Source organism: Aricia agestis, chromosome 5, assembly GCF_905147365.1.
Source record: "Aricia agestis chromosome 5, ilAriAges1.1, whole genome shotgun sequence".
Taxonomy (NCBI): domain Eukaryota; kingdom Metazoa; phylum Arthropoda; class Insecta; order Lepidoptera; family Lycaenidae; genus Aricia; species Aricia agestis.
Window position 1 is genome coordinate 7,102,723 of NC_056410.1, and position 26,687 is coordinate 7,129,409.

At 37.2% G+C, this 26,687-nt stretch overlaps 1 protein-coding gene across 1 annotated transcript; it reads right to left on the reverse strand.

Annotated features, from left to right (window-relative positions):
* LOC121726980 (angiotensin-converting enzyme-like) lies at nucleotides 1–26,265 on the reverse strand. Its single transcript, XM_042114645.1, has 14 exons — nucleotides 26,220–26,265; nucleotides 18,873–19,094; nucleotides 18,285–18,540; nucleotides 16,469–16,612; nucleotides 16,042–16,233; nucleotides 15,712–15,809; nucleotides 15,228–15,400; nucleotides 14,813–14,937; nucleotides 14,401–14,528; nucleotides 13,784–13,998; nucleotides 13,095–13,235; nucleotides 12,507–12,682; nucleotides 12,096–12,193; nucleotides 1–14 (listed from the first exon to the last, which is right to left on the reverse strand). The coding sequence occupies exons 2-13, from the start codon at nucleotides 19,092–19,094 to the stop codon at nucleotides 12,105–12,107; spliced, it is 1,959 nt and encodes a 652-aa protein (XP_041970579.1). The 5' UTR covers nucleotides 26,220–26,265; the 3' UTR covers nucleotides 1–14; nucleotides 12,096–12,104.
* Nucleotides 26,266–26,687: the final 422 nt, after the last annotated feature.

The following is a 26,687-nucleotide window of genomic DNA, read 5'->3' on the forward strand; positions in this document are numbered from 1 at the left end:
AGGTATTTAATAATCTGTTTTTTGTCAATGGTCAAACATTTTAGAGAAAATCAATCATTACTCAACCACCAACATCCACTGCGACCATTTCCAGCAATCGAAAATCAATATAGCTTTAAAGTTACAAAAATCTATTCAAAATCTATTGTTTCTTAACTGTCATTGTTTTTAGAACTATTTAGTTCACGACATCCTTTGAGGCAGCGCACACTGCCGCTGTACAAACAATTAAAATGATTTGGTGAACTCATAAGTTAGGGTTTAAAATAAAAGAAGAACTTAATTTGGGTATTAGTAAAATAGGCAACAAAATTAAGTTCACCCAATTATAACTTATATCATAAAATGTAAATAAAATACGCATATTTGGTACTGTCGAGTTACTTATACAATATAGCTCGAAAGGATACGTTCCAGTACTTTATACGATTTTTTTATAAAATGAGGGGGCTAACGAATAAACAAGATACCTGATGAAAAGCAACTACCGTCGCCCATGGACACTCGCAACATCAGAAGAGTTGCAGGTGCGTTGCCGGAATGTAAAGCGTAAATTCAATTTCGCAGTAATTGATCTGCGGGGCTAAAATGGTAACTTTTAGCAATTCCTCTCAATCAATTCAGCGACGATATTACGAGCAATATCGGGTTAATAGTCGCGGGTTCGAATTCCGCGGGATTCGAACCCGCGACTCCCGGCTTGAGCTACCAATGCGCTCATCCATCTGTTTTTCTGACATTATGTATTTCTATTGCCGCTATAATACTAAATACTAAAAACAAAATAAATTAAATATTTAAGGCGGGCTATATGTAGCTTCACTCTGCATCCTCTATCAGTTGTATCATGGGGAGTGCTCTGAGGAATTGTTCGGAATCATACCTCCTGCAACTTTTCGCCATCGCCCCACGCGAAAAATATACTTACCATCCTCATCACTACATTTTTCGCGTAACTTTCTGCCGCGCACTGTAAAACTCTGGAACGAACTGTCACCAGCAGTACTTCCGGACCTATACGACCTGCAAACCTTCAAGAAGAGAGCGTATTCCCTCTTAAAAGGCCGGCAACGCACCTGCAGCTCTTCTGATAAAAAGATTATCAGAAAATGTATGGCATTTTCTGACAATCTTTTCATCAAATTAAAATTGAGTTAACATTAAATGTCTCGGAATGCAGCGGTTTGTTATGCTGTGAGGTAGATGAGACCGCACTAAAGCGATACGACGCGTCACGCGACACTTAACGTTCTATAGAACTGACGTTTGTAGTTTGTACAGTCTCAACTTACAGTTCGACAAGGCTTTATTTGAACGTGGGTGACATTGACGGGAGCGCTGCTGGTAAAGGAGAACTGTCGAACACATGTCAAAAATTACGCTTTTCTATGATAGAAGCATTTAGTTCCTTTTCTCGCCACGTTCAAATAAAGCCTTGTCGAACTGTAACTCGTAGCCAATGAACCATGTTATGTCGTTAGTATGTCTGAGGGTGAACCTGACAATGTTACGCACTATTTCGTAACGTTATCTTTGTTGCACTTTCGTGTTCTTATCACCGCTGAGTGTTCTGTTGATACCCTGCTGAGACGTTTTTAGGCTTTTAAGAAAGCTAAAGGAATTCGGTTCAGAACTCGATCTTATCGAGTTTTGACTTGCATGATGAAATTCAGAAGTTAAAATTGTTATCTATTTACATAAAAGTTATGTACCATCGAGGAAGTTGATTCCTATAGTTCCCGAACCGGTGGTAGGCAACGTAGTTTCTTCGTTCGACTTTCAAAAAGTGTATCATGATACCCATTTTGAATAAAAAGATAGTTTATTTATTTATTTATTTATTTACTATACAATTGACAGACCAACGTTATTTGGTCGAATATGTCAATTCAATGTTAAGCTGGCTTCTCACGGCGTGTGATATCGCAAGCCGCGCCGCGCCGAGCCAGCTATTACGAGCGAGCACGAGCCACAGGCGAGCACGAGCCACCCTTCTCGCGGCGCGTTATATCACAAGCCGCGCCACGCTGACAAACATTCTAGTAAAATTAAACTCTATTGACACGATAATAGATATCATTTTGCTCTAAGTCACTACGTTAAATAAGTACATTTTAATGAAATGTTGCATTTCAATCTATGCTGCTAATTTTATTATATTAAGTTTAATTCCTTTAGTTTGATAACAGATGCCGCTGCTTGGCGGCTACATCGCGCCATAGCTAGCACGAAGATATATTTTGTTATAGGTATAAGGTGATTAACTAGTATGAAACAATTTCCATTCACACTCACTCTTGGTGTTGAAGAATTATCATGCCACAGCGATTTTAGTTCCAGGGTAGCCGTACAGACGGATTTCGTGATGTTGTGCTCGAAGTGAGCTCGAAGAGAAGCGTCATTATTCCACCAGTACGAGTGGAAAGTGTTATTGTTCGGAATCGTACATCCTGCAAGCTTTCGTCATCATTCCACGCGAAAAACATACCATCATCAATCCTCATCACCTTGGTGAGTGGCAGTCTTCCACCGTGCATTTTTTGCGTAACATCCTGCCATGCACTGTAAAACTCAGGAATGAACTGCCACCAGTATTTGAGGACCAATACACGCCATAGGAATTTAGTCCCAGCCCCCAGCGTATCCCCACCCTGGGACTTAAATCCCTCTGGCGTGATAATTCTACAACACCCAGAATGAGTATAAGTGAAAAGAGTTTCATATTAGTTAATCGCCTATATAATAAAAATCTTCGTGCTAGCTATAGCGCGATGTAGCCGCCAAACAGCGGCATCTGTTATCAAATAAATGAATAACACTTAATTTAATAAAATTAGTGGCATAAATTGAAATGCAACCTTGTTGCCTAGTGAATAAAGTTGCATTTCATTAAAATTTATTTATTTAACGAAGTGACTCAGAGCAAAATGATATCTATTATCGTGTTAATAAAGTTTCATTTTACTTGAATTTTTGTCTGCGTGGCGCGGCTTGTGATATCACGCGCCGTGAGAAGGGCTGGCTCGTGCTCGCCTGTTTGCTCAAGCCGCGCCTTTGAAGTTACCGACTTTAATCGGATCGGGACGCGCCTGTACGAGCCGCGCCGCGCCACCCCTTCACACGGCGCGTGGCTCGAGCGGGCGCGGCGCGGCTCGTGGTAGCACGCGCCGTGAGAACGCAACCACGCCACCACTTCCTTAGGGCGCGTGGCTCGAGCTGGCGCGTGATATTAAAGGCGCCTGCTCGAGCCAGCCCGAGCCACCCCTTCACACGGCGCGTGGCTCGAGCGGGCGCGGTGCGGCTTGCGATAATACGAGCCGTGAGAAGGCACCATTAATTGTGACCTGTCAGCTGGGTTTGATGTAACGCAACCAAACTACTTAGGTCCCCGATTGGCATAGGAATCAACTTCTCTGATAGTACATCGTGAAATTTCATGATTTTCACGATATCTAATTAGATATCGTGTTCTATCTTATGTTTAAAAGAATGTTTGTGAAAGATAAAATGTTGTAAGTGCAAGGTTAAAAAACACAATATGATGCACTATACTCGTTTTATATGTCTTAAAATATTACATAAAAAATTTTGAGCTCTGCGGACGATTAAAAACTTTGGCACACAAAAAGTGGTTTGTCAATTTGAAAATACTTATTAGCATTATCTTAGTAGATCTGCAGCTGAGCTAATTACCAAAGGTTTTACCATCAGTAATGTGAATTCATGTGATGACTATAAATCTGCAGTATTTCTGCAACCGCTCCTATCACCTCCATCAGTTCTCACGAGATCTCTTCTGCGATTTCAAAGGTCCTTAAATTGCATCGTAAATTCGTTTAATAACAGAATATCTATTCATTACGCGCACGAGTGCCTCAACTTAACTGTTATGGTTTGTCAGCAAGGTTACGTGTACCTCGATTCTGCTACCTTCATGCAACAGTAATGCCGCGATCCAGAACTGAGCTAAGACGCATTGTAAGATGTGTTTTTAGACCCCATAGAATTGCTGTACTGCTAGTCAGTACAGCAATTCTATGGGGTCTAAAAACACTCATGGAATCGCAACCTTATGCGGCTTCGTTCCTTGGGCGGCGGCGACCGGTCAGCGGTCCCGCCCGTTTACATTTTTTTTAATTGGCATTTTCATGTTTGTAACAAAGTAATGTCTAAATAGGTCTTTGGTCTAAACGTATTCTTATTAGTTAAAAATGAAAACTGACTTATTAATACGCTAATTCTACTATAGTTTGTACTATTGAAATAGCTTCGCTTCTTTATCGGTCTAGTGCAATCGATGTTATTGGTTTAATATTAATTTGCTGCATAATACGAAACAAAATTATGACAAACAAATAGTAAGTTCAATAATGTTGCATTAAAATAGTAGAATTAGGTTACGACTTATGTTTGAAGCTGGGTATCATTTTTACGTGCTTAACAACTCGAGACGATCAAATTGCTCTACTTTGGCGTCAGATTGTGTCTTTTAGGCTTGATAGTTGATTTATATTATTATGAGTCCGCACGCTGCTACACTGGTAGATCACAAGCAAAATATGTATGTAACGAATTATTTTAATAGCGGCGCGGTCGAGCTGTCATTTACATACATTTTCTTGTTTTATTCGATTTATCGCCTCCGTGGTCCAGTTGTTTAGAGCGGGCTCTTGACTCGGAGTTCGCGGGTTTGATTCCCTCGTTGAAAAATGTTATTTCCAAATTTGGTTAGGACAATGCAGGCTGATCACCTGATTGTCTGACAAGTAAGACGATCCATCTGGGACGACCGACACGACTGTCTATTCCGCCCGTCACAGACTTAGCTATAATATAATTATATTAATATATCGTACTTTAAAATATATTATTATAGAAGCTACCAGAACTATATATTATAGCTGAATGTGCGGTCACGCGAAAATTAGTATAGAAAATATATAGTAATATGCCTAGCTATAAAAATATTAATATTATAATATATTGTAGCTAAGTCTGTGCCGGGCTTTACTCTCATAAAGAGTAAGAAATATAGAGTGCTCTTGTATACTGCGCACACACTTGGGCACTATAATATTACTCCTGCGCAACTGACCTGGTTTTTATTGCGTGTGCGTATCAAAATTAGAATTATAGTGAAATTTAGCTAAATTTTATCTCTAAAATATGCTTCAGATTTCCAGTGCCCACTGCTCAGTTCGCTTCTTTACGTAGATTATAAAGATAACTTTATCATTAAAATAAGTACATATCAGTTCAATCTTGTACCATAATTTTTCAAATTAATGATTTGAATGCCAAGAAAAAGACAAATGGCTGACAAAAATTACTTGCTTCAATAACAAACTTAAACCATCGCACATACAAGTCAAAATTAATACAAGGCATCATTATTTAAATAACGTGAATATAAATTCAATGTTTAAAAGTATTATTCGATATTTGATCGAGAAAAATAACTTATAGATTATAAGTAATACTTGATTTTTAACGGCATATGATTAATTATTATATAATTAATACAATTAACATGAACAAGCTTAACAAGAGCTCGTAAATCCTACGATAATAAAATCAAGCAAATCATAAAACATACTATTTTTTTTATTGCTGCAATCAAAGGATTTTAATGTAGCTGTTTTTATATTTCTAGTAATAATAATGAATATTATGTTCGGAAGGTAAGGTCGGAGCAGAGGGCGCTACTAGCACTAGAAATTAGAATATTGACAGAAGCGTTATCAAACATCAACAAATTTTTTTGTCAGACAGAACTAACAGGCAGCACCAGCGTAGACTGACCAGAATGCTGGTGCTGCAGCTGTTAGTTCTGTCTACTCTGCCTGTAGCATGAAAGTACATATTGCGATTATATTATATCCTTATAATACCCCCCACACCGGTTTTCGGTGACGGTGGCCGGTTTCATTGAAACCAGGCCATGTAAGCTGGAGTAATTTTATTCAAATTCAAATCATTTATTTCGGGCATCAGTGGCCCATATAACAAATACCTTAAATCTAACATACATATCAGCATAGCTGGGCATTAACTCGTTAATCCGTTAATCGTTAATTAACGAAGTTAACATTTTGGTTAACGGATTAACGTTTAAGTTAACTTTTAAAAATATTAACGGACTCGTTAACTTCCGTTAATATGCAGAAGTCCGTTAATCGTTAATCCAATGCCTACTATTTACTGCACGGCACCGCGGCGCGCCGCGAAAACAGGTTCAGACAGTTAGTATGACACGACAAGTGCCGGGCGGGCGGGCAGCGCGGCGCCGCGGCACGGCAGCAGCGAGAGAAACAAAAACAATACTAGATACATTTTCAGGCGCGTGCGAGTGAGAAGAGATTTGTTTCGTTTTATCATTTCATTACTCAGCGCCGGTGCTTATAGAGAGAGTGATTCGTTTATTGTTATTATAAATCATTTGCATGTTGATAAAGAAGAGTGCAGTATAATTTAGTTAGATAGAATATAATAATTATAGAAGTATTTTGTTTTGTCCCTAACATTTTAACTTCCAAAACCTTAAACCAACAGGTTTTGTATGTACACTAACGCAATGATATAAGTTACAACAAATTATCCATATTACATATAAACGGATTAACGATTAACGTTAACTTGCGTTAATTCGTCCGAAATGTAACGCTTTAACGTTTAACGAAGCTAACATTTTTATAACGGATTAACGATTAACGAAGTTAACTATTTGATTAACGGTGCCCAGCTATGCATATCAATTATATAATAAATACCTTAAAACTAACATACATATTTTAAATATATTCTTAAAAACTAACACTGTCGCGTTTTGGCAGCGACGTGACTCGCTTCGTTCCGAAGTCTCCCCCGGAACCTCCGATAGACTACATCCATCGGCCAGAACTCCGGCGCCTCGAAAGTAGACAGAAGATGCGTCGGTACTCTCACCACAAAGGAGCTAAAGTTAACCTTGTGGCGAAACTGCAGACGCTCGACCCTCAGGCGCAGTGTCGTCTTCTTCTGGATACATATGGTGCGGTGCCGCGATGGTTGCGGGCGGTGGGCTTCTCCTTCCTCCTCTCCACCAGTATGAAGCCCTCCTCATCGCACCTCCTGCTCTCGTCCTTGCCAGGCCGAGAAGACTCCACCTTGCGGCTCTTCTGAGCCTTGCGGCTCTTCTTAGTCTCGCGACTCTTCGGAGCCTTGCGGCTCTCATTATCCCCATTAGTTTTCGCCATCAGGTGACCTACATATTGAATTACCACTTTTTAATTGCGATAATTCAATACGTAAGTCACTGATCGTAGACTCTGATGCCTGCAATCTATGTCAAACTCCGGCCAGCTCCTCCTTCAGGAACTTGATGTCCTTCAGTAGGCTGACGACGTCGACGTGGTCCAGCGAGACGGGCGGCAGCTTGTGCAGCTCCTTTGCCACAAAAGCCGCCACCTTGTCAGGATCCGTCTGCTTCAGCAGGGAGATGATGTCCTGCACGCTCCTTTCCGTCCCGTCTCTTCGGCGCGACGGCATGTTCGCGCTCTGTCCGAGCGTCTCGTACAGCAGCTGCTTGCCCTTGCAAATCTCCTCGCTGGAGAAGGAGGACTTGCAGATCTGCATGATGCTGACCTCGTCCATAGTGTCGATGGCGTGCTGGATAAACGCCAGCAACTCGTTGGCCACGAGCGCCATGGTCACGTGCAGCGGCAATGTGCCGCGCGATTCGCAAAAATATTACTTTTGCTGCGTGTGTAACGCGGAGCACGACCGGTCGCTAGCTCGACACATTACACACTGACATTTTATAGTGCCCATGTGTGCGCCCAGTACACAAGAGCACTCTCTATTCCTTTACTCTCATAACCCAGTGGGACGGAAGACCGACACGACTGGCGAGAGCTCAGGCGCAGGACCGACTTTTTGCTTGTCAGACAATCAGCAAAACAGGCTGCATTGTCCTAACCAAACTTAGAAATAACATGTTTCCAACGCGGGAATCGAACCCACGACCTCCGAGTAAAGAGCCACGCTCTTAACCACTGGACCACGGAGGCGTTAAATAATTATATCCTATTTCAATTTCCGATTGGAAAGGCACATTTCCAATGAAATGGAAACAGGCCCTTATTACACCTATTCCTAAAAATGAAAATAGAAATGATGTGTCTCAGTACCGGCCGATATCAAAGACTAATTTATTAGGTAAAATATTTGAAAAAATCGTCACACGTGAGCTAAGGGGGTTATTAAAAAATCACATTTCTATTAATCAGCATGGTTTTTGTAAGGGCCGTTCAGTTGAAACAAATATGCTTACTTTTACCAACTTCTTATTAAATGCCATGGATAAAAAGCTACAAGTAGACGTCGTGTATACCGATTTTTCCAAGGCTTTCGATAAAATAAATCTACTTATAGAAAAGCTTTGGAACATCGGTATACATGGCGATCTACTGCGACTTCCTATGTAAAAAATCGTTCCCAAGCAGTATCTATAAAGGGTTATGTTTCCAGATTCATAGATATTCCTTCAGGAATACCCCAAGGTTCACATGCCGGTCCTTTGCTGTTCATTCTGTATATCAATGATATTAACAAGGTTATACGTTTTTCAAATTTATTGTTATACGCTGATGACGCAAAACTTTCAAAATAATTGCTAATTTGGAGAATTTCAAGCAACTGCAATGTGATTTAAACAAATTATTTGAGTGTTGCTTAATAAATCAACTTTTCTTAAACCTTGATAAGTGTTCCGTGATGTCTTCTTATACGCGCAAACATAACCCACTTAAGTTTGATTACCAAATTAATGGCAATCCTCTCAATAGATCACAACTATTCGTGACCTTGTTATAATCATGGATTCCAAATTGTCATTTAATTTTCACATCGACCATATTGTCAATAGAGCATTTCGTCAACTTGGATTTATATTAAGAATTTCGAAACCTTTCAAACAGCTCCACACGTTAAAAATCTTATACTTCAGCTTTGTTCGATCGATATTAGACTTTGCTTGCATAGTTTGGAGTCCGAATTACGCTTGTCATATCGTCTGCATTGAGAGGGTTCAGAAGAAATTTATTAAGTCCTTAGAAATCGTTGGAAATCATGAATATATTTCTTATGAGACCTCACTCAGTCGACATTCACTAACGAGTCTCGTAAACCGCAGGAAAATGTTTGACCAAATTTACCTTTTTAAAATAATAAATAACCACATTGACGCCTCACACATTTTGGAATGCATCGATTTTAAAGTACCTAGACCTGGTTCTCGTTCACAAAATATATTTTCCGTTCCTTTATATAAATCAGTTTATACTAGTAACTGTTTTCTAAAACGTAGCGTTAAGACTTACAATGAAGAATTTAAAGACCTTGATATATTCAATAGTAATAATTGATAATTCAATATGCCTGCCTATTTATAAGTCAAAATTACAAAACCTGTTAAAAAAATAAGTAATTGTGTATAAATTATAAAAGCATATATTTCTGTAAAATTAAATTAGTAAAATTTTATGGAACTATTAGTTTTTAAGTAAAAATTGTATTATATTAAGCTAATTTAAAAAACTGTTTGTTTCCTAAATAAAGTAAAATAAATAAATAAAATAATAAAAAATATTAACTTTATTATGATTGTGTTCTCAATAACGTGTGCTTGGTCTTAAAGTAAATTAAAATTTTCAAAACAAAAACTGCGACGACTTATATTAAGGCGGTTTTCATTAGTAGTGTTTTTTACAAATCGTCATTTTTCTCACGAGTCTATTCCTAATTATCACAGTATGGATTTTAAGTACAAACTACCAAGGTCCACAACATCCGGGTATTATTTCGAATGTAACTAAATTTTAGATGCTATCAATTTATCAAAAATTACAATTTAAATCCTATCTAGTTAAAGACGTAGTTTAGACTTTAGTCCACAAGACGTATTTTCATGCTTATTTAATATAGGTCGTAGACTATTACCAAAAGAAATATTTAATTTCGAATTTAATTGATTGAAATAATATGTAACATGCTCTTGAGCATTTTTACTAAATAAATAACTAAATTTTACTTACTATGAGAGGCTGCCAAAATGTTCCTAAACAAATAGCAATTCCTAATTATCAAAGTTTTGTGAGACCACGAGCAGTACTAACTCATCAGAAAACCAGCCTTTTGTCCTCACAGAAAATCAATGTTCTTATATAGTGATTCATCCTTGCATTTTTATCTTTAGGAACATTAAGTGCCGCTCTCAGAGACATGATGATTTTAACTTCGACTCCCATCAATCCCCAAGCGGCACCCGGCTGCCGCATAACAATTGAAAATCTATTGTGTCTGTGATTCACACGATCGAGGTATTACTATCTCGATCGGTATTACTACCTCTTATGCGGCAGCCAGGTGCCGCTTGGGGATTGATGGGTTAATAGTTTGATAGATAATGAATAGCTTTTTCCACACTGTGCCTTTTTCTGTTCGTCAAGGGCATGCGTTATAACGCAGTCAATTATAGCGAACGTGAGGCATGCCCGCGACGCATGCCCTCTGACCGTATCTAACACTTTCGCTTTGTTATTAAAAATGACAGTTGGCGTTGCGTTCGTTGACGCATTTAATTATTGAATGCGCCAAAACGAAAGTTGAATGAAAGAAGATGACGAAAATTGAAGACGAAAGCGCATAGTGCGGACATAGCTTATGGGGCTTATGTCAAAATCTTCATTGAATTACAGTTAAGTAATTATAGTCCAATCAAATTACGAAATAAATAAACATGAACGAACACAGTTTGGGGATTTTAAGGATCGATAGGGGGGTGTATTCTGAGCATAAATTCCAATTTGAGGGGTTCTACTGAGGTCAGCTCAAGGTCATTTCGATAGAAACGCGTTTAATTCGAAATCTCGAGAATGATCAGTGTTAGGCAAAAGATAGTAGAGACCTTTCCTCTTACATATTAAATTTACTAACTTTTTTATCTGAAACTTTTTTTTTACATCAATATTTTTCGACTTATTACTCCCGAAAGGCAAACATTTTACTTTTTAGGATTCCGTACCCAAAGAGTAAAAACGGGACCCTATTACTGAGACTTCGATGTCTGTCCGTCTATCTGTCCATCTGGCTATCCGTCTGTCTGTCGTCTTGTCTGTCTTAAGTTAGTAAATTTAATTTGGAAGAGAAAAGGTTTCTACAAATTTTTGCCTAACACTGATCATTCTCGAGATCGAATTAAACGCGTTTCCATCGAAATGACCTTGAGCTGACCTCAGTAGAACCCCTCAAATTGGAATTTATGCTCAGAATACACCCCCCTATCGATCCTTAAAATCCCCAAACTGTATTCGTTCATGTTTATTTAACCCATTTTGAGCCGTAATTTTATTGGACTATTAATGTTTGTCTCTGAGTGCGGCAGTTAGTAGTGATTAGTGTACTAACAAGTAACAACTAACAACATAATTGTAATGGTCACTTATGCCTGGATGTAGTGCAAAGTTCACGTAACACGATTTTAAGGTTGGCAACTGCTAGCCGGTCACGGCTGTCTCGTTGTGTAACTTCCTCCCATACAAATTGTTCAATGCTTATGTAACTATTTTACTTGTTTTCGTGTATTTAAATCAAATTTAAAAAATGTTAAAAATAACTCATGATTCAAAATTTTTCATTCTCATTCATGACACTTATTAGAGATAAGTGTCAAGAATGGGCATGAAAAATTATAACCGATCAAATCACTAAAAAGCATAATATTATATTATAAGTACTATTATTACCTTTCATGAAAAAGATAAAAATAAATTTTGCAGCACGGGCTGATGATGAACTTATAATGCTAAGTACTCACTTACAGTTTTGCTCGATAGTTTTACTCCAAATCGTTAATCGAGCAATAACCACCGTGTGGACCGCAAAACTATCAGCTCGAAGGCTCGCTTCGAGCCGGCTCGATGAAATTAAATATGTCAAATATGTCATTTCCTTCGATTTGGAGTAAAATTATCGAGCAAAACCGTATGTGAGTACTCAGCATAACACCTTACAAATACTAGCTTCAAGAGGGAAAAATAAACACATGAAATGATGACTTTAATTTATTAATCAACTAATGCGCCTGAGTATTTTGACAGTTTTTCACTGAAGTCAGAGTTTGCCATGTAGCTGCGTTGCTCCGGTGTACAGAATTCTGGAAGTGTTTAAAGATTTTTAGTGCTAGCTTATAATCTGTCTTTTTGTGATTATACCGTTTTAGACAAACATATTTATTTAAATTAATTTGAAAAGCCCACAAGTTATCTTTAACTTAACTGGCTTTGCAAACCACGCTTTATCGGATAAAATCCAGCATCTGTTTTATAAACACTGGAGACGGGACCATAAGATCCAGAATCAGAAACGATCTATATTCGCAACACTCAAATTTCAGAGTTCTGCATTACAGTTCTTCTGTCTTGGGACAGAATTTGGGTTAACAGTCCCAAAAAATTGGTAATACTCACGAACGTTACTGGATTCCCATCCGATGTGTTCTCCAGTGCGTTCATTCTCCTGCTTGAGCCACTGGTACAGCGGCTGGAAGTATTCCAGCACACCACTGGCATCCATCTTGCGCTGCCCTGTCAGCACCTCCATCGCGTCCGGCCAAGGCTTCGAAGCACCCATTTGTAGCATTTTACTGGAATAAGAATAAAAATTTTGTATCGCTTTTAAAGCACATTAATCATGCAAAGAGGTTTCTTAGTTCTTACGTTTATAAAACCACATAATATTGCAATCCTATAAAAAGGTATATAGGGTGTGGTAAAATCAACTACGTATATTTTGGGCCCATAATATTCTGCCTAAATAAATCATTGGGTTTAGCGTTGAGCGAAAAGTTATGAAATTATTTTACTTTAAGTTTTTTTTTTTTGCTAAAGCAAGAGTAAAGAGTATTTTCATTACATTAGCAGCCCATCCCATAATATCCGTAACTGATTTAACCACAAAATAACATTATATACGTAAACGTAATTTTATAATGCTAAAAAGGAAGTAAATGGCACATTTAGTGCCATTTACTTCCTTTTTAGCTAAATTAAACTTACCCCAAAGCGTTGCCAGCAGCAGTACTCCTGTAGATGTCGCAGTTGGACAGCAGCTTGCTGGAGTCACTGGGATCGTACTCGCCCGCCAGCTGGCACAGGGAGCGGTGGAATTGGAACTGGACTATGTACGAAACGTAGTATCTGAAAATTTTGTTGATAACATTAAAAGGTGCATTTGCCATAACATTATGCACTTTTCAAAACCACGTATGTATGGTATGACAGGTCAAGAATGAAAAACTCAGGCTTCATTTATTATAGTATCTCGTTGATAAGACAAAGATAAAGATTTATTGGCAGTTAGTTCACCTACTTAATTTGGACGGATTATGACATATATGTGATTTTTAGCTAGTCTTGACATAATCTGACCAAATTTAGTAGGTCTACCACCTGCCCATGGATCAATTTCTCGAAAAGCACAATATCTTCGCACAACTTTAAGATGTCCTGTAAAATTTTGACGACTATCATTTTATTTGAAACATCGCGTCTTAAATACTACCGTCTGAACTCTTACACTTAGGGCTTGTTTTACCACTTACTGATATAGGATAGGCTATCCAAAACTTATCTGACAGATGGAACATACATTATCTGTCAGATATTAGTTGTGGATTATGATATGATAGCCTTTATGGAACTTATCAGTAAGTGGTGAAACAAACCCGTAGTATCATGACACATACCTCATGTATTCAACATCAGAAGCGATATGATATTTGGCGGCGGGGTCAAAGTCCTCCTCAGTCCTGGTCGCAGGGGGTTCAATGCCCTGGATCGTCTCTCTAAGCTGCCAGAAGTGGCAGTTGTAGTCCTCGGGCGAGGTGATACCTCTGAACACGCCGTAACGGAACAAGTCCAGGATGTAGCCGAACGGCAGAAACACTATCTTGTCTAAGCCCTGGAAATGAAGATATAGAAAGTTAAGAAAGGACATTATAATATTAGACATCGTACGTTACTTTGTTGCTCCGATATTAACTTGTAGGAATTGTGCATTTTTTGAACCAAAAACTATCCCATTACATGTCCTATTTGAAGATTTAAAATAGCTCCAAACACCAATGACCAATTTCTTCGGCACCCAAGTAAGTTCCTGATAGTCCTGTTATTTGCCTTCGGCGTCCCATTTTATCCAGCACCCTTGGCGGTCGCCTAGTGTCGCTTCCCCTTAACACCGCTACTGGCTCCTTCTTATCAAATGTAATTGAAATCGGTTTGTAAATTCACTTCATAATATTTTGTATCAATTATGTTGCAAGATACATCATCAGCTATACGAGTAATAGTAGCAATTGTATACCATTTTATACAGCTGATTGATGTTAGATTCCAAGTCATCCGGACCATCCTCAAGTAGACCCATCTTCCTCAGATGTTTCGGCGTAGACACTGACAACGATATCACGTCACCCACTGCTTCATGGAATCCTGAAAATAAGGTTAAAATTTTGTAATTATTTTAAATATTGATTACTATTTCGTCTTATCATATTTTTGGCAGAGCTAAACTAACCGACTAATAAATATCGATTTACATACGTCAAACGTTTAGAGCTGGAAACTTTAAATTTTGATATTGTCTTGCATTTGTTAACGTGTGCCTCTTATGATAAGAATGGATGTTTCCCATTCCTGAAGGGATAAGAGGATCAAAGTGTTTTATTTCAGGTGAACTATTCTATCTACTTGAAAAGCCTAAAGAAGCAAATTACCGGGATTAGCACCAGCTCTATAAATGGTAGGCTGATCCTTGTATTGCAGGTAGTACTGGATGTGACCCATCTCGTGGTGAGTTGTGGTGAAGAAAGCCTTTGTTATTTCAGTGCACTGTTTGATTCTGTAAACCACGAATAATTAAATAAGCATTAAATATGTACTTCGACTCATAGCATTCCCTTTTCGGGATAAAATAATAGGTAAAGGTTTTTAAAACATTAAATTATTAATGGGGGCCTTTTCCCAGCCGTAGGATAGTATAGGCCCATAAAAAAATATTAATGTTTTAGTCATATGGATTTTTTTCACGGTCTCGATGTCTTAAACATTATGAGCATATAAGCCTAAACTTTGTAAATCATAGTTATTTATTGATTAAGTATAATAGACAAGTTAAAGATGATTATTCACCTAAAATCTTCTCCGTCAAAGAAGTCCCATGCGGACGCGTGACACACCATGTCTCTTCCATCGTCAGGTTTCTCTATAATGGATCTCTCCCAGAATAGTGGAGGCATAGCAGTCAAGTTTAAAGATGTAAAGAACTCTTCGGCGGCTTTAAACATTTTAAGCGCAGTGTAATTCTGAAAGAAGAAATTATCTTATTACGTTGGATTCTTTGTAAGATAATTAATACTTAATACTTTGTGATCAAAGTAAGTTTTTAAGCTATTGCAATCTGCATGTAGTTTTTATCGCGGGCTTTGAGCGCGGCGGCCGAATCAAGAAATTCCGTAACGAAAAAACCTAACACACCCCACTACGACCGGCTGCGGCGTTGCCAGACTTCAGCACGGTGTTTGTGTACGTGCGACTAGACGTATGCGAATTATAATTGCATAAACTTGACCGCGGCAGTCCTCGTGTGCCACATATATTTTTAAGCAATAATTACCTGGCTAATAAGAGCTTCAGTGACATCAACGTCTTGTTTGTTGGGGTATGGCCGAGTGAACTTTTCTACGTTACCCCATGTCTGAGCCCAAATGTTACCTGATAATTTCAAGTGCAAAAATTATTAATTTTATTACATTAAGTATATAAGTTATTTATTTTGCAGATAATATTTTTTTATTCGTAATATTCATTTGCAGTAGATTCAGATACATATTATGAACTGACAGGACTTTTTCAATTAAGAACTCTGATCCCTATAACAAATTTTAAGCCAATGCTTAAACGATAATTTTTTGCCGAAAGAACTTTCCGTAAAGAAAAAACTCACCAAGCAAATGTGCTGGAATAGGTCCTTTCGCAGACACGACATCTTCCCCATACTTGAGTCTCAGGTGTCGCCTGACGTACGCATGGATCTGGAGGTACAGAGGCTTGACCTGGGACCAGAGCGCCGCAAACTGATCCTCGCTGTCAGACTCCTCGTACTCGCTCAACCACCACTCGGCGACGCTGTCGAAACCTGGAATGTTTTAACATAACAGGAATAATAATCTTTACTAGAAATCTTAACAAGCTCCAAAGTAAGTTTTAAGCTCTGTGTGTCTAAACTGTCATCGTGAAAATATCTGACATTATGCCGACGACTTGCTGCAAACTTAACGCTAAACTGCAAGACTTAAACTATAACGGTGCCTTCGACGCGTACGGTGCGTACGGTGCTAACGAATGAGCGACCAACAGCTATATGAACATACCGTTTAATTTAGCAGCTTCGTTGTCCATTTGCACGTACTCTGTGAAGTCCTGTCGCGAGGGCGCTCCCGCCGCCTTGTGCCACTCCAGCCAGGTGTACTTCAGCTCCTCAGCGTCGTTGCTGCTGGCGAAAATGTTCGTTACCTCTGAAAAATTAGGATAATCACTCGATATAATATACTAGCTGTTGCCCGCGACTTCGTCTGCGTCAGTAAATAGCAAACAGAGAGACGTTCCGCGCGGCTTCGCCCGCGTAAATTAGATATTTCACAGACAAATTAGTCCACAAAAATAGCCTATGATCCTTCACGTGGTCTACTTCTTATCTGTGCCAAATAAGAGAAAAATTGCTCCAGTAGTTCGTGAGATAAGCCCTTTCAAATGATTTTCCCCGTTTTTTCCACATTTTCCTTTATTTCTTCGCTCCTGTTAGTCATAGCGTGATAAAATATAGCCTATATCCTTTCTCAATAAATGGGTTATCTAACACTGTAAGAATATTTCAAATCGGACCAGTAGTTCCTGAGATTAGCGCGTTCAAACATACTCTTCCGCTTTATCATATTAGTATAGATTATCTATTATATTAATATTCTTTATGATCATACAGGAATAAAAGTAAAGTAAACTACAACCTACAACCGCCAAGTCGCTGGTTACCCATCTCGATTCAGATCGTTTACACAAGTTAGGAATTATTTGAACTTAAAGGCAGTAAATATTATTTCATTACTTTTTAAAGTTGTTTTGGGGTTTTTTTTTAATTTTTTAATTTAATTTTATTTCATACTTTTTAAACTTGTGTTGGTTATAGTGCAGAATAATTCCTATCAACAGAATCATATTCTCATGATTACCATCTATCAATGTCCTTTTCGATGAGGCCGTTAATATGAGCCCAAACATAAAACCTCCACTTTGGGTTCATACGAAGCTCGGTTCCTATAGAATGCAGGTGATGATGCATCAGCAGCATGTAAATATTTACTGTTTATACTTTATCTGCTTCTTACTGGTTGTCGCAATTAAAATGAGCCCAAACACAAAACCTCTGCTCTAAGTTGGCAAGGAATTGGATATTCTATTGATTACCAGGTGATGCTGCAGCACCAGGTCAACTTTCCATTATTATGTGTATACTTATATTGTATATTCACAAATGTCACGAACTAGAAAGAAATATAAGACCCATCACACGACTACAAGTTGCTAACGGCCTTTCATGAACCAGATAAACCCTGATTGTCCAGCACTGAGGAGGCTGATGATGATGAATTATAGCTAAGAACACCCTCGATCGTGTCAGCTTTCAAACAAAAAAAAACTAGATCAAAATCGGTCCACCCGTTTGGATGCTACGATGCCACGGACAGATACACACACAGACAAACAGACAGACAGACAGACAGACAGACAGACAGACAGACAGACACGTCAAACTTATAACACCCCTCTTTTTTTTCGGGGGTTAAAAAGAAAAATAAGAGAGAATTAAAGACTGACAAAATTAAATGAATATCAAGTTTCAGAAAAAGAAAGGAGAATAAAATGCATGTCTCAAAAAAAAGTAGACGGATATAAAATATTTAATCAACTTTAGCATGCATTGCTAAAAACTCGAAAGGGCAAAGTTTGTGAGGTAACGCTACATCTTTATGCAGAAACTACAGAACGGATTTTTATCAATTTTGACATGCAACACCAGTTTCAGATTCTACATCTGGAATCTAGATTAATACAAGACTACTTTCCATCCCAAGAAAAGAGTTCCAAAGAAAGACTATAATAACTACGTGGTTTAAGGTTGAGTTAAAATACCTGGTTCAACATGCAGGTCGCACTTGTCCCGATTTTTATAGTCGCATATGGTCGCCTTAGCGTATGTCGACTGCATTCTATTGATCGCGTTTATCAATCGCTGGTTTAAATCCTCGGGGAGGGCTGCTGAACCCAAGATGGAGTATTTCTTGAACTGCCTCTTCAGGTCCTCATCCTCGAACTCGTGCCATAGATACGTCATCGTCTCCTTCCAATACTCCTTCTCTTCCTCAGCTACTTCTAAGGATACTTGTAGCTGGAAAGGTAATTTGTAAATAGTAAATGCGTTTAAATATTGTAAATCAAAGGTTTGTCTTGATTACGAATCATAACGGCTATGTTTCTGGGGACACATATTTCACTTGTCATTGCTGCGTGTTTAGGTTGTAATATTGAAAATATTAAAGTTTTTGTGAGTTTCATCTCGCTGGGCTAGTTTCCGAACCGGTGGTATAGTCCCGACGTTCAAAAAGTGTTTTTATAATGTACTTGAATATTTTATTTTATTTATTTATCTATTTATTTATTAATTGTAAAAGATACCTAAGCCGCCAAACAATTAATGCATAAGAATTCAAAAGAACTTACTTGTTGCTCCTGGTTATAGTCAGTGATGTTGGACTCGTAGGCCCACGACGCTAAGGTCTTCTTGTTCCTGGCCTTAGCCATGATCTCGTCAAGGGACCTCATGTAGTTCCTCCCGGCTGCCTCCTCCGAGGCCTTTTCCTGGGCCCGACCTTGAGCAGCCACTATGAAGACGGAGGCTATAGCCCCCACTAGGGCCAACTCCACTACAATCTTAAACATCATCTGAAAAATAAAAACAATTGTTTGAAAAAAACCTTTGGATGTTAATATGGTGAAGCCTGGTCTGGTTCGATTGATGATTGATTACCTCGGAAAGTGAATAAAAACGAATACATAAATACCACGAAACAACTATGAAATCCTATTCAAATTATGTCATAATATTTCCATGATTATGAGAATAAAACAAAGTTTGTACAATGATTTAAAACACAAGCTCCAAAAGAAAATTAATACTTCTACCTTCGTTAAATAAATATCTGTTGACAAGACGTAATAACTTGTCAATGCAACGTAAGTAAATTAAAAAGTGTTTTGTGAGTGCAATGAGTTTTGGTACGCAGACTTAAATATTTTAAGTAGTAATTTCGTGTGAAAATTCTAATAACTTAGTGGTAATTGTGGCAAGAATTAAGTACTGAAGCAAGTTTCAAACTGTCGTAGTAACAATAAATATTCTGCAGTCCGTGAAAGTAATTGCCAAAATATTAACGATCTACACAAAAAGAAGTAGAAATGTACACAAAAATGCTACAAGTGAGTACCCTCAAGTTAGCAAAGTAATCTGCAAAATTTTATAAAAATACGGTAAGCTACCCTTTCATTCCCTTTTCGCAGTTTATCTAGTTGCAGTATATAATAAACAATGCCCTGCAATGTCCAGTAAACAAAAATTGTTTTTACAAAGTAACACTTTTGTCTCTTTAACCCAGGGGCAGTGGATGGTCACAGTTGACACTCAATAGCATGTCAAGGTGTCCACGGCTCACAACACACACTTTTTGTTCTCTAAATTCCTTTATTCTGTCCGCTACTTGTGAACTAAAACTCAGTATTACGTATCTTCAAGGTGTAATAATTGTCCAGGTACTTCGTGGTAGAATAAGGTCACAAATTATTCTCATTTCCATAATATTATATTCATAGCAAGTAAATAAAGAAAGGAAAAAATTGGAAATGCCAATTCTTTACCACAATTTAGATATTTTCTAGTATTCCCGCAAATGCATCAAGAAATCATAAAACCACTGGTTTTTGGAGTTTTGATCATACAGAACGCGTTTCACGTTGGTTTGATATATTTTGAAGCTGTACTGAAACTGGATTAAAATTACATTCAAGCATAAAAGAGCAGAAACTAAAGTTCAAACGGCGAAATAAGGGACTAAAATTACAAGATATCCAAATTTGTAAAAAATTCTGTACCCTCATTATTTTTGTACACCTACAAAAGTACACCAACTGTAAATCAGCAAATTACGTTATCAATAATATTGACATGGTGACTTTTGGCTACTTATCGTAACGTGGCTTATCACGCCGAGGTGATGATAAGTTTAATTATCTTATGTCAGCCAGTAGCAGATATTATCTCTGATCATCTTAGCTGTAGCCTGTAGGCAGGTATAATATTATGTCGAACGTGAGTTTTGTGGAGTAATAGGTAAACCATACAAAGTACAAACCAATGTCTAAAATGATTATGATTTATGATAAATGATAATATCGTTCAACTTTTGTATGCATTTAGTTTCACCGTGAATTTTTAGGGTTCCGTACCCAAAGGGTAAAAACGGGACCCTATTACTACCATACTACGACTTCGATGTCTGTCCGTCTGTCTGTTTGTCTCCAAGCTGTATCTCAAGAACTGCTACAGCTATCTGAAATTTGCACAGATTTTGTATGTCTGGAGCGGCCGCTATAACAACAAATACTAAGTTCAATTATTTCATATTTAAGGGGGGCTCCAATGCAAAAAACGTGTTTTTTGGCCTTTTCTTGGTCGATATCAATATTGATAATAGGTAGGCACTAGAAATTTCCACAAAATCCTTAATTATAAGTATGTGTACTCTAAATCTATAGTATACTAGCTGTCCCGGTGAACTTTGTGTCACTTTAAAACCTTCCCTGGACTTCTACGAATATTTTAAGACTAAAATCAGCCCAATCCGTTCAGCCGTTTTCGAGTTTTAGCGCGACTAACACATTTGAAAATCCATTTTTATATATAAGAGAAGATATAGATTAATATGAGAGCGAAAAACTTATGATCCCTTTTGACGAAAAATGCGGAAACGTAGGTGATTTTCTACAGTTATATTATTATTATTATGGTGAAGGAGTGCATTAGCTTTTTTTAACAAATAAAACATTACACACACTACAACACACACACTAGGATATTTTGATTGACAAGTCTATACACACGAATTGTACTTTTTTATTTATGGTTGAAGTAAGTTGTCAAATTGAAAATAGATTTAGTTTTTTTTTATCGAATCTTAAAATATAGTGTTAGACAATTATTACACGGTCAGTCTAATATCATTTGACCTTATTAATCTAAGACTGCCGCAGGAATTATGTGTAAAAAATTATAAAGTCAATATTTTCACAATAGAATATCAATAGAAAATCGTTGAAATTTGAAACTTATGATTTAATTTTTTATTTAAGATCGTATTTCGACCATTGGGCGATCTCTAGTACCTAATCATAAAACTAAAATAAAATATTAAGAGGGGCTCTCATACAAAAAACACAATGTTGGCCTATTTTTGCTCTATAACGGTACGGATACCTTCGTGCGCGAGTCCGACTCGCACTTGGCCGATTTTTTTTATCCCAACGGCTGTTATATACAGTGAGTGAATCCGGTTTTAAAAACTTTAAAATTATTAGAAGATTTATTGGAAAATATTTTTATTTAATAAGTTAACTTTAGGTTTTACGTTTCTTACTACACAGTAGCATATGTGATATACAATAATAAATTATGTACATTGTAGACTTAAGTAAATTTAAATTCTATATGCGCGTGGAGTAAGTTACTTACAAGAATTACGCGTTTAGTAGTATGAGAGCAGTATCCGCAGGGCATTTTTTATATAACTCCACTACTATGTACTAACTCTGAACTCAAACTGATACTATTGTTTACTCAAAAAAATAGTTATTATCATGTAAATCAGGTTTACGACTGACAATCATGTTAGCGGAGATGCTGTAGCTAATGAGTGGATGGCAGTATGCTATGGCTCAGAAGTCTTAAGATAATATTATGTCTTCATAATTATTTATTTAATGGAAATATTGCTATTTTAGCACCGAGTACAAGTAATTTTATTAACTGATCATCCTATTCAATATTCATATTGTAATTGGTGTATTAGTTAATCATTAATTATTTTGTGTATAAGAAATCTTGTACTACAATAGGGAAGTAGAACGAGCAACTGATGGACCATGAAATTGCAAGCTACTGGAGTGACAGAAATTAAATTGAACGCTTATGTTTTAATTTTAATCCAAATTTTAATCGATTTTCTTTTAAAATTTAATTCTAAATGAAATTTAATTTTATTTATAATACAACGTATTGCGGATTATCGAATAATAATATAACACGTATTAAACTTGTGTTGCACAAAATTATCTTTTGATGAAACATGACTTTTCGTACTTACTACAAATTTCGTACCAGATTATAATCAGGGTGAGCGAAGCGAGCCCTAGTATATCCCACAATCTGTACATTTTGTGGTACACTTTACGGAAAAACTACCACGCCTATTACTTTGTGCTCTAACATAGTAATTTTTATTTATAATAATTATATAGATGTGCTATCACCAGTCAGTCAAGGTGTGACGATGCGAGCACTCACAAAGCTTGGCTAGTTGTAATATTATTATGCTTGTTTATACGACTTTCATGTCAGTTATTAGTTATTATGGAACTTATAGAATAATATGTGGTTTTTTTGACGAAACAATAAGTTCTTATTACTTTGTGCATGAAACCGTCCCACATATTTGACAGCTTCGAACAATTAACATGTTTGCCATATTTGAGTCGGAAAATTAAATCTTAAATTACCGATAAATACTATCGTAATAACCTATAATATGCGATCATAAATAAAAGTTATATGCACTTATTATTATAATGCAACTTTTCATCGACCCTTAATTATTATTATTACTATTAGTCCCATCACGTTCAATTTTTGATCTTTATCTTCCGTGAAACATTTCAGCCTTCTACGTCTATCGGTACCAGATAGAGAGGTAAAAGACCTTTTCCCGCCCAAACTACTTAACCAATTTTGCTGAAACTTGGTACGCAGATACTTGAAGTCCCGGGAAAAAACATAGGATCAGGAAAAATGTACGGAGTGATAAACGAGTTCTGGGGAAGCGGAGATGCGGGCGTCATTTACTACCACGATCGTGGGAATCGCTGACACAATACATTTTCAATTGTTATGCGACAGCCGGCTGCCGCTTAGGGATTGATGGCAAATCAGAATTTTAAGTGTTCAAATTATTATATTATAATAATTGTCGTATGTCGCCTTATATTATAAGGCCATTTTTTTCATAATAATTAATACTTACAGTTAAAAGATAATAAAAATGGAGAAAAGAAAAAAATATCTACAGAAAAGTAGTGGTACCTACTATATAAAAAAGACAATAAATTTAATATACCTATGACATTGTGCTACGGTATACGACCGACACTATAATAATAATAAATATTATAAGATTGTCCTTTGTAGATGACTTTCCTTATATTTTAGTACCTATTTACCATACCTTTACTAAGTTGATATCAAATACGTGATATAAAATTCTGGTATCACGCTTTTAGTAGCCAAACTATTTCGAAACGGCTGGACCGATTGTGTTGAAAATTTGTGTGATTATCCTGTAGATCTTAAAATCGGCAGGACCAGCTAGTATTTTAATAATATTGTAATGAATTTTGACTCGATTAATTTTGTATATTATGTTTGTTTAATTGTTCATATTTTTGCTTTAACGTTACTGTATTTAGAGTAACTACATAATATTATCAATTGATAACATGGTCACTGCTTGCAACAAAATAAGCAAATATAAAATACATTATCGATAATTTGTTTAAAAGCGGTAAGTAATTATTGTATTCGATTATCATAACTAGAATGGGCTACAAAATTGCCATCGTATTATAAAGTCTACAGGCAATACAAGTCGTAGCAAAAACTAGTACAAGTTATAACGTACTTTCACAAGTAAAAACTAGACACGTGTACTCGGGGACTGCCGTGGTAAAGCTGCATAGCATTTTTTACCAACTTTTGCTATTATAATTGGTATACGTCTAGTCGCACATACACAAACACCGTGCCGAGGTCTGGCAATGCCGCACGGTGGGTGGTCGGAGTGCCCGACTACCCACCGTTGTTTATTTTTTGTTACGGAATTTCATTATTTGGTCGCCACGCTTAAACCCCACGATAAAAGCTCTGATTGCATAAAAAAACTTGATCCCTTAAAAAAACTTGATACTTAATGTTTTAACTTTTAAGCTATTAAGAGCCCATATGACCCTAACTTGACTACATACATTAACCTAGATCTCAAAGTCTGTAAGGTCTAGAAAACTGATTTTTTGACACAAGTAACTTCAGTTCATAAAGATTAAATGCTCAAGACGAAAACACGATTACTCAAAAAATGCTCGATAGTTTCTTTTTTACAAAAAACCTTGTTTTAGACACATTTTTGCTCGGATCTTCGAAGTTTGCTGTCTTTTCTTTAATATTTTTTAATATATAAAAAGGTATTGATAAAACCTAAATTTGCTCAAAACACTTTTTTCATAATCATTATAGTTCGTCTTTAATTCAAGTAAAACTAACTCGGCGATGATTCCGCGCCGTCCTTTTTCACCTGACATATGAAAGACGGGTGTGAGTGTGAAGAGAGAAGGACGATGTTTGATTTTTAGAGTCAGGTGAGCTCTTAAGCTTAAAACATTATCAAGTTTTTTGAAGCAGGCTGCAGGACTATATATTATGACTATATTATTATGCCACAGTATTTGAAAGAATAGTAACCCTTTTTTTGCGTTGGGGGAATGCTTTTACGCGTCCTCGGGGCCTGGGGAGGACCACCGAGGCATGTGGGACTCCCCGGGGCGGACGGAAGACGCACCCGGGACTACCCACTAAAAACGATGTCCCTGCTGCTGAAGGTGGGACTACAGGAAATGCGTGATACAATCAATCATTCTATCTGTGGCAATCTGCCTTTCCTTTGTCAATAATATTTGCCTGTTGTTCTGTAACCCTTTCTAAGTTTACGCTTAGCTTGACTTAGTGAAAGATATAATTTTATCGGCAGATAGAATAATTACTTACAATTTTCATTATTTTTGTGTGACTGTGCCTATACAGTCACTCAAGGGTGTTTTAGCGCATGGCTTAAAAAAAGTGCCAATGGAAAATTTCGCGTACTGATTCACATTTTTGCGTGTAACCAAAAAAAAGAAACACCAAAACATACTTATCATACTATATCTATACTTACTACATCAGCTGCCCCGCGTGCGTATCCAGATACTCATGAGTTTAAAACAAATGAGCAATAAAAGTTGTATATTAGATTACACTGCAACTCGTCATTATGTTTTAAAATTATCTAAAACTACAAAATATAGTTAAGACTTAACCACCTGTGGGCTGTGGCTAACTGTAAAGGCAATTGACAACGCATTGATTTAAATATTATGATTAGGCTTTTGATTTAATAAACTTAATGGGCATTCAGGTTGCTCAGTAGGGGCGTTAGGGGAGGGGGGGGCGACGTTGGGCGTCCGCCCAGCGCGGATAAAAAGGGGCGCTGAGGGCAAACAAAAGGGGCGCCATTTTTTTCAGCACTACCAACACCTTGCAGGGCGCCGAAGATATCTCGCCCAGGGCGCTGGTAGTGCTAAAACCGACCCTGAGATTGCTATTCTTTCAAACATCGCTTGTCATTTCTATTCGAAATGAAAACTGGCCAAGCTGTGGGCACATGCAGTTTAGATACGCACTATTCACACATACCACCCAAATTATTATTTTAGCTTATTAAATAAGTGCATAAATTATTAGAGATAGAGAAGTGCTCTAATAAATAACTTCTACTGTAGGATAAGATATTTGTTCGGCGTTTGCTCGTTGTCTCTCATAAGTCATAACACAAGTTTAGCATGGGATTAGACGACGTGCCATTATATATTATTGTTATGTGTATATGATAAATATACTTTTTTATATATATTTTAATACATAGAAAAACATCTTACCGGTGGTGCAGCTCGCCTCGCTAGCGACAAACTACTGCGGGCGCCGGATCAGCCGCCACTTAATATAACGAGATATCTGAGATAGAGATAGCGATTGTCCATCATCGCGACATTGTACTTTAGTTGTCTATTTTCCTGCAAACACTTTATAGTAAGAGATCACACCGCAAGTTTTCAGACAGGTATCAGTTTTTTATTAAATCAATTTTTAAGGATTCTTGAGAATGTGTACGTTGAGTTGCCTGGAAAAAATTGCCACAATTACTTGTACTTAATTAATTTTGATGTACTATCAGAGAAGTTGATGTAGTATCAGAGAAGTTGATATGTAGGCTGCAATCTGCCCTTATGGGCAGATGCCCATAAGCCCCCATAGACAAGTGGCAAAACGCTTACGCTAACGTTAACGCTAACGCTACAAAATGTATGGATTTCACATTAGTATTCGCTAGCGAAGCGATGACTTAT

Coding starts and splice junctions, on each gene's coding strand:
- LOC121726980 (XM_042114645.1), bottom strand. CDS start 19,094: ATGATGTTTAAGATTGTAGTGGAGTTGGCCCTAGTGGGGGCTATAGCC. Junction 13,999..14,400: donor TCAATCAGCTGTATAAAATG/GTATACAATTGC, acceptor CTTCATTTCCAG/GGCTTAGACAAGATAGTGTT. Junction 13,236..13,783: donor TCTGATGTTGAATACATGAG/GTATGTGTCATG, acceptor CAAAATTTTCAG/ATACTACGTTTCGTACATAG.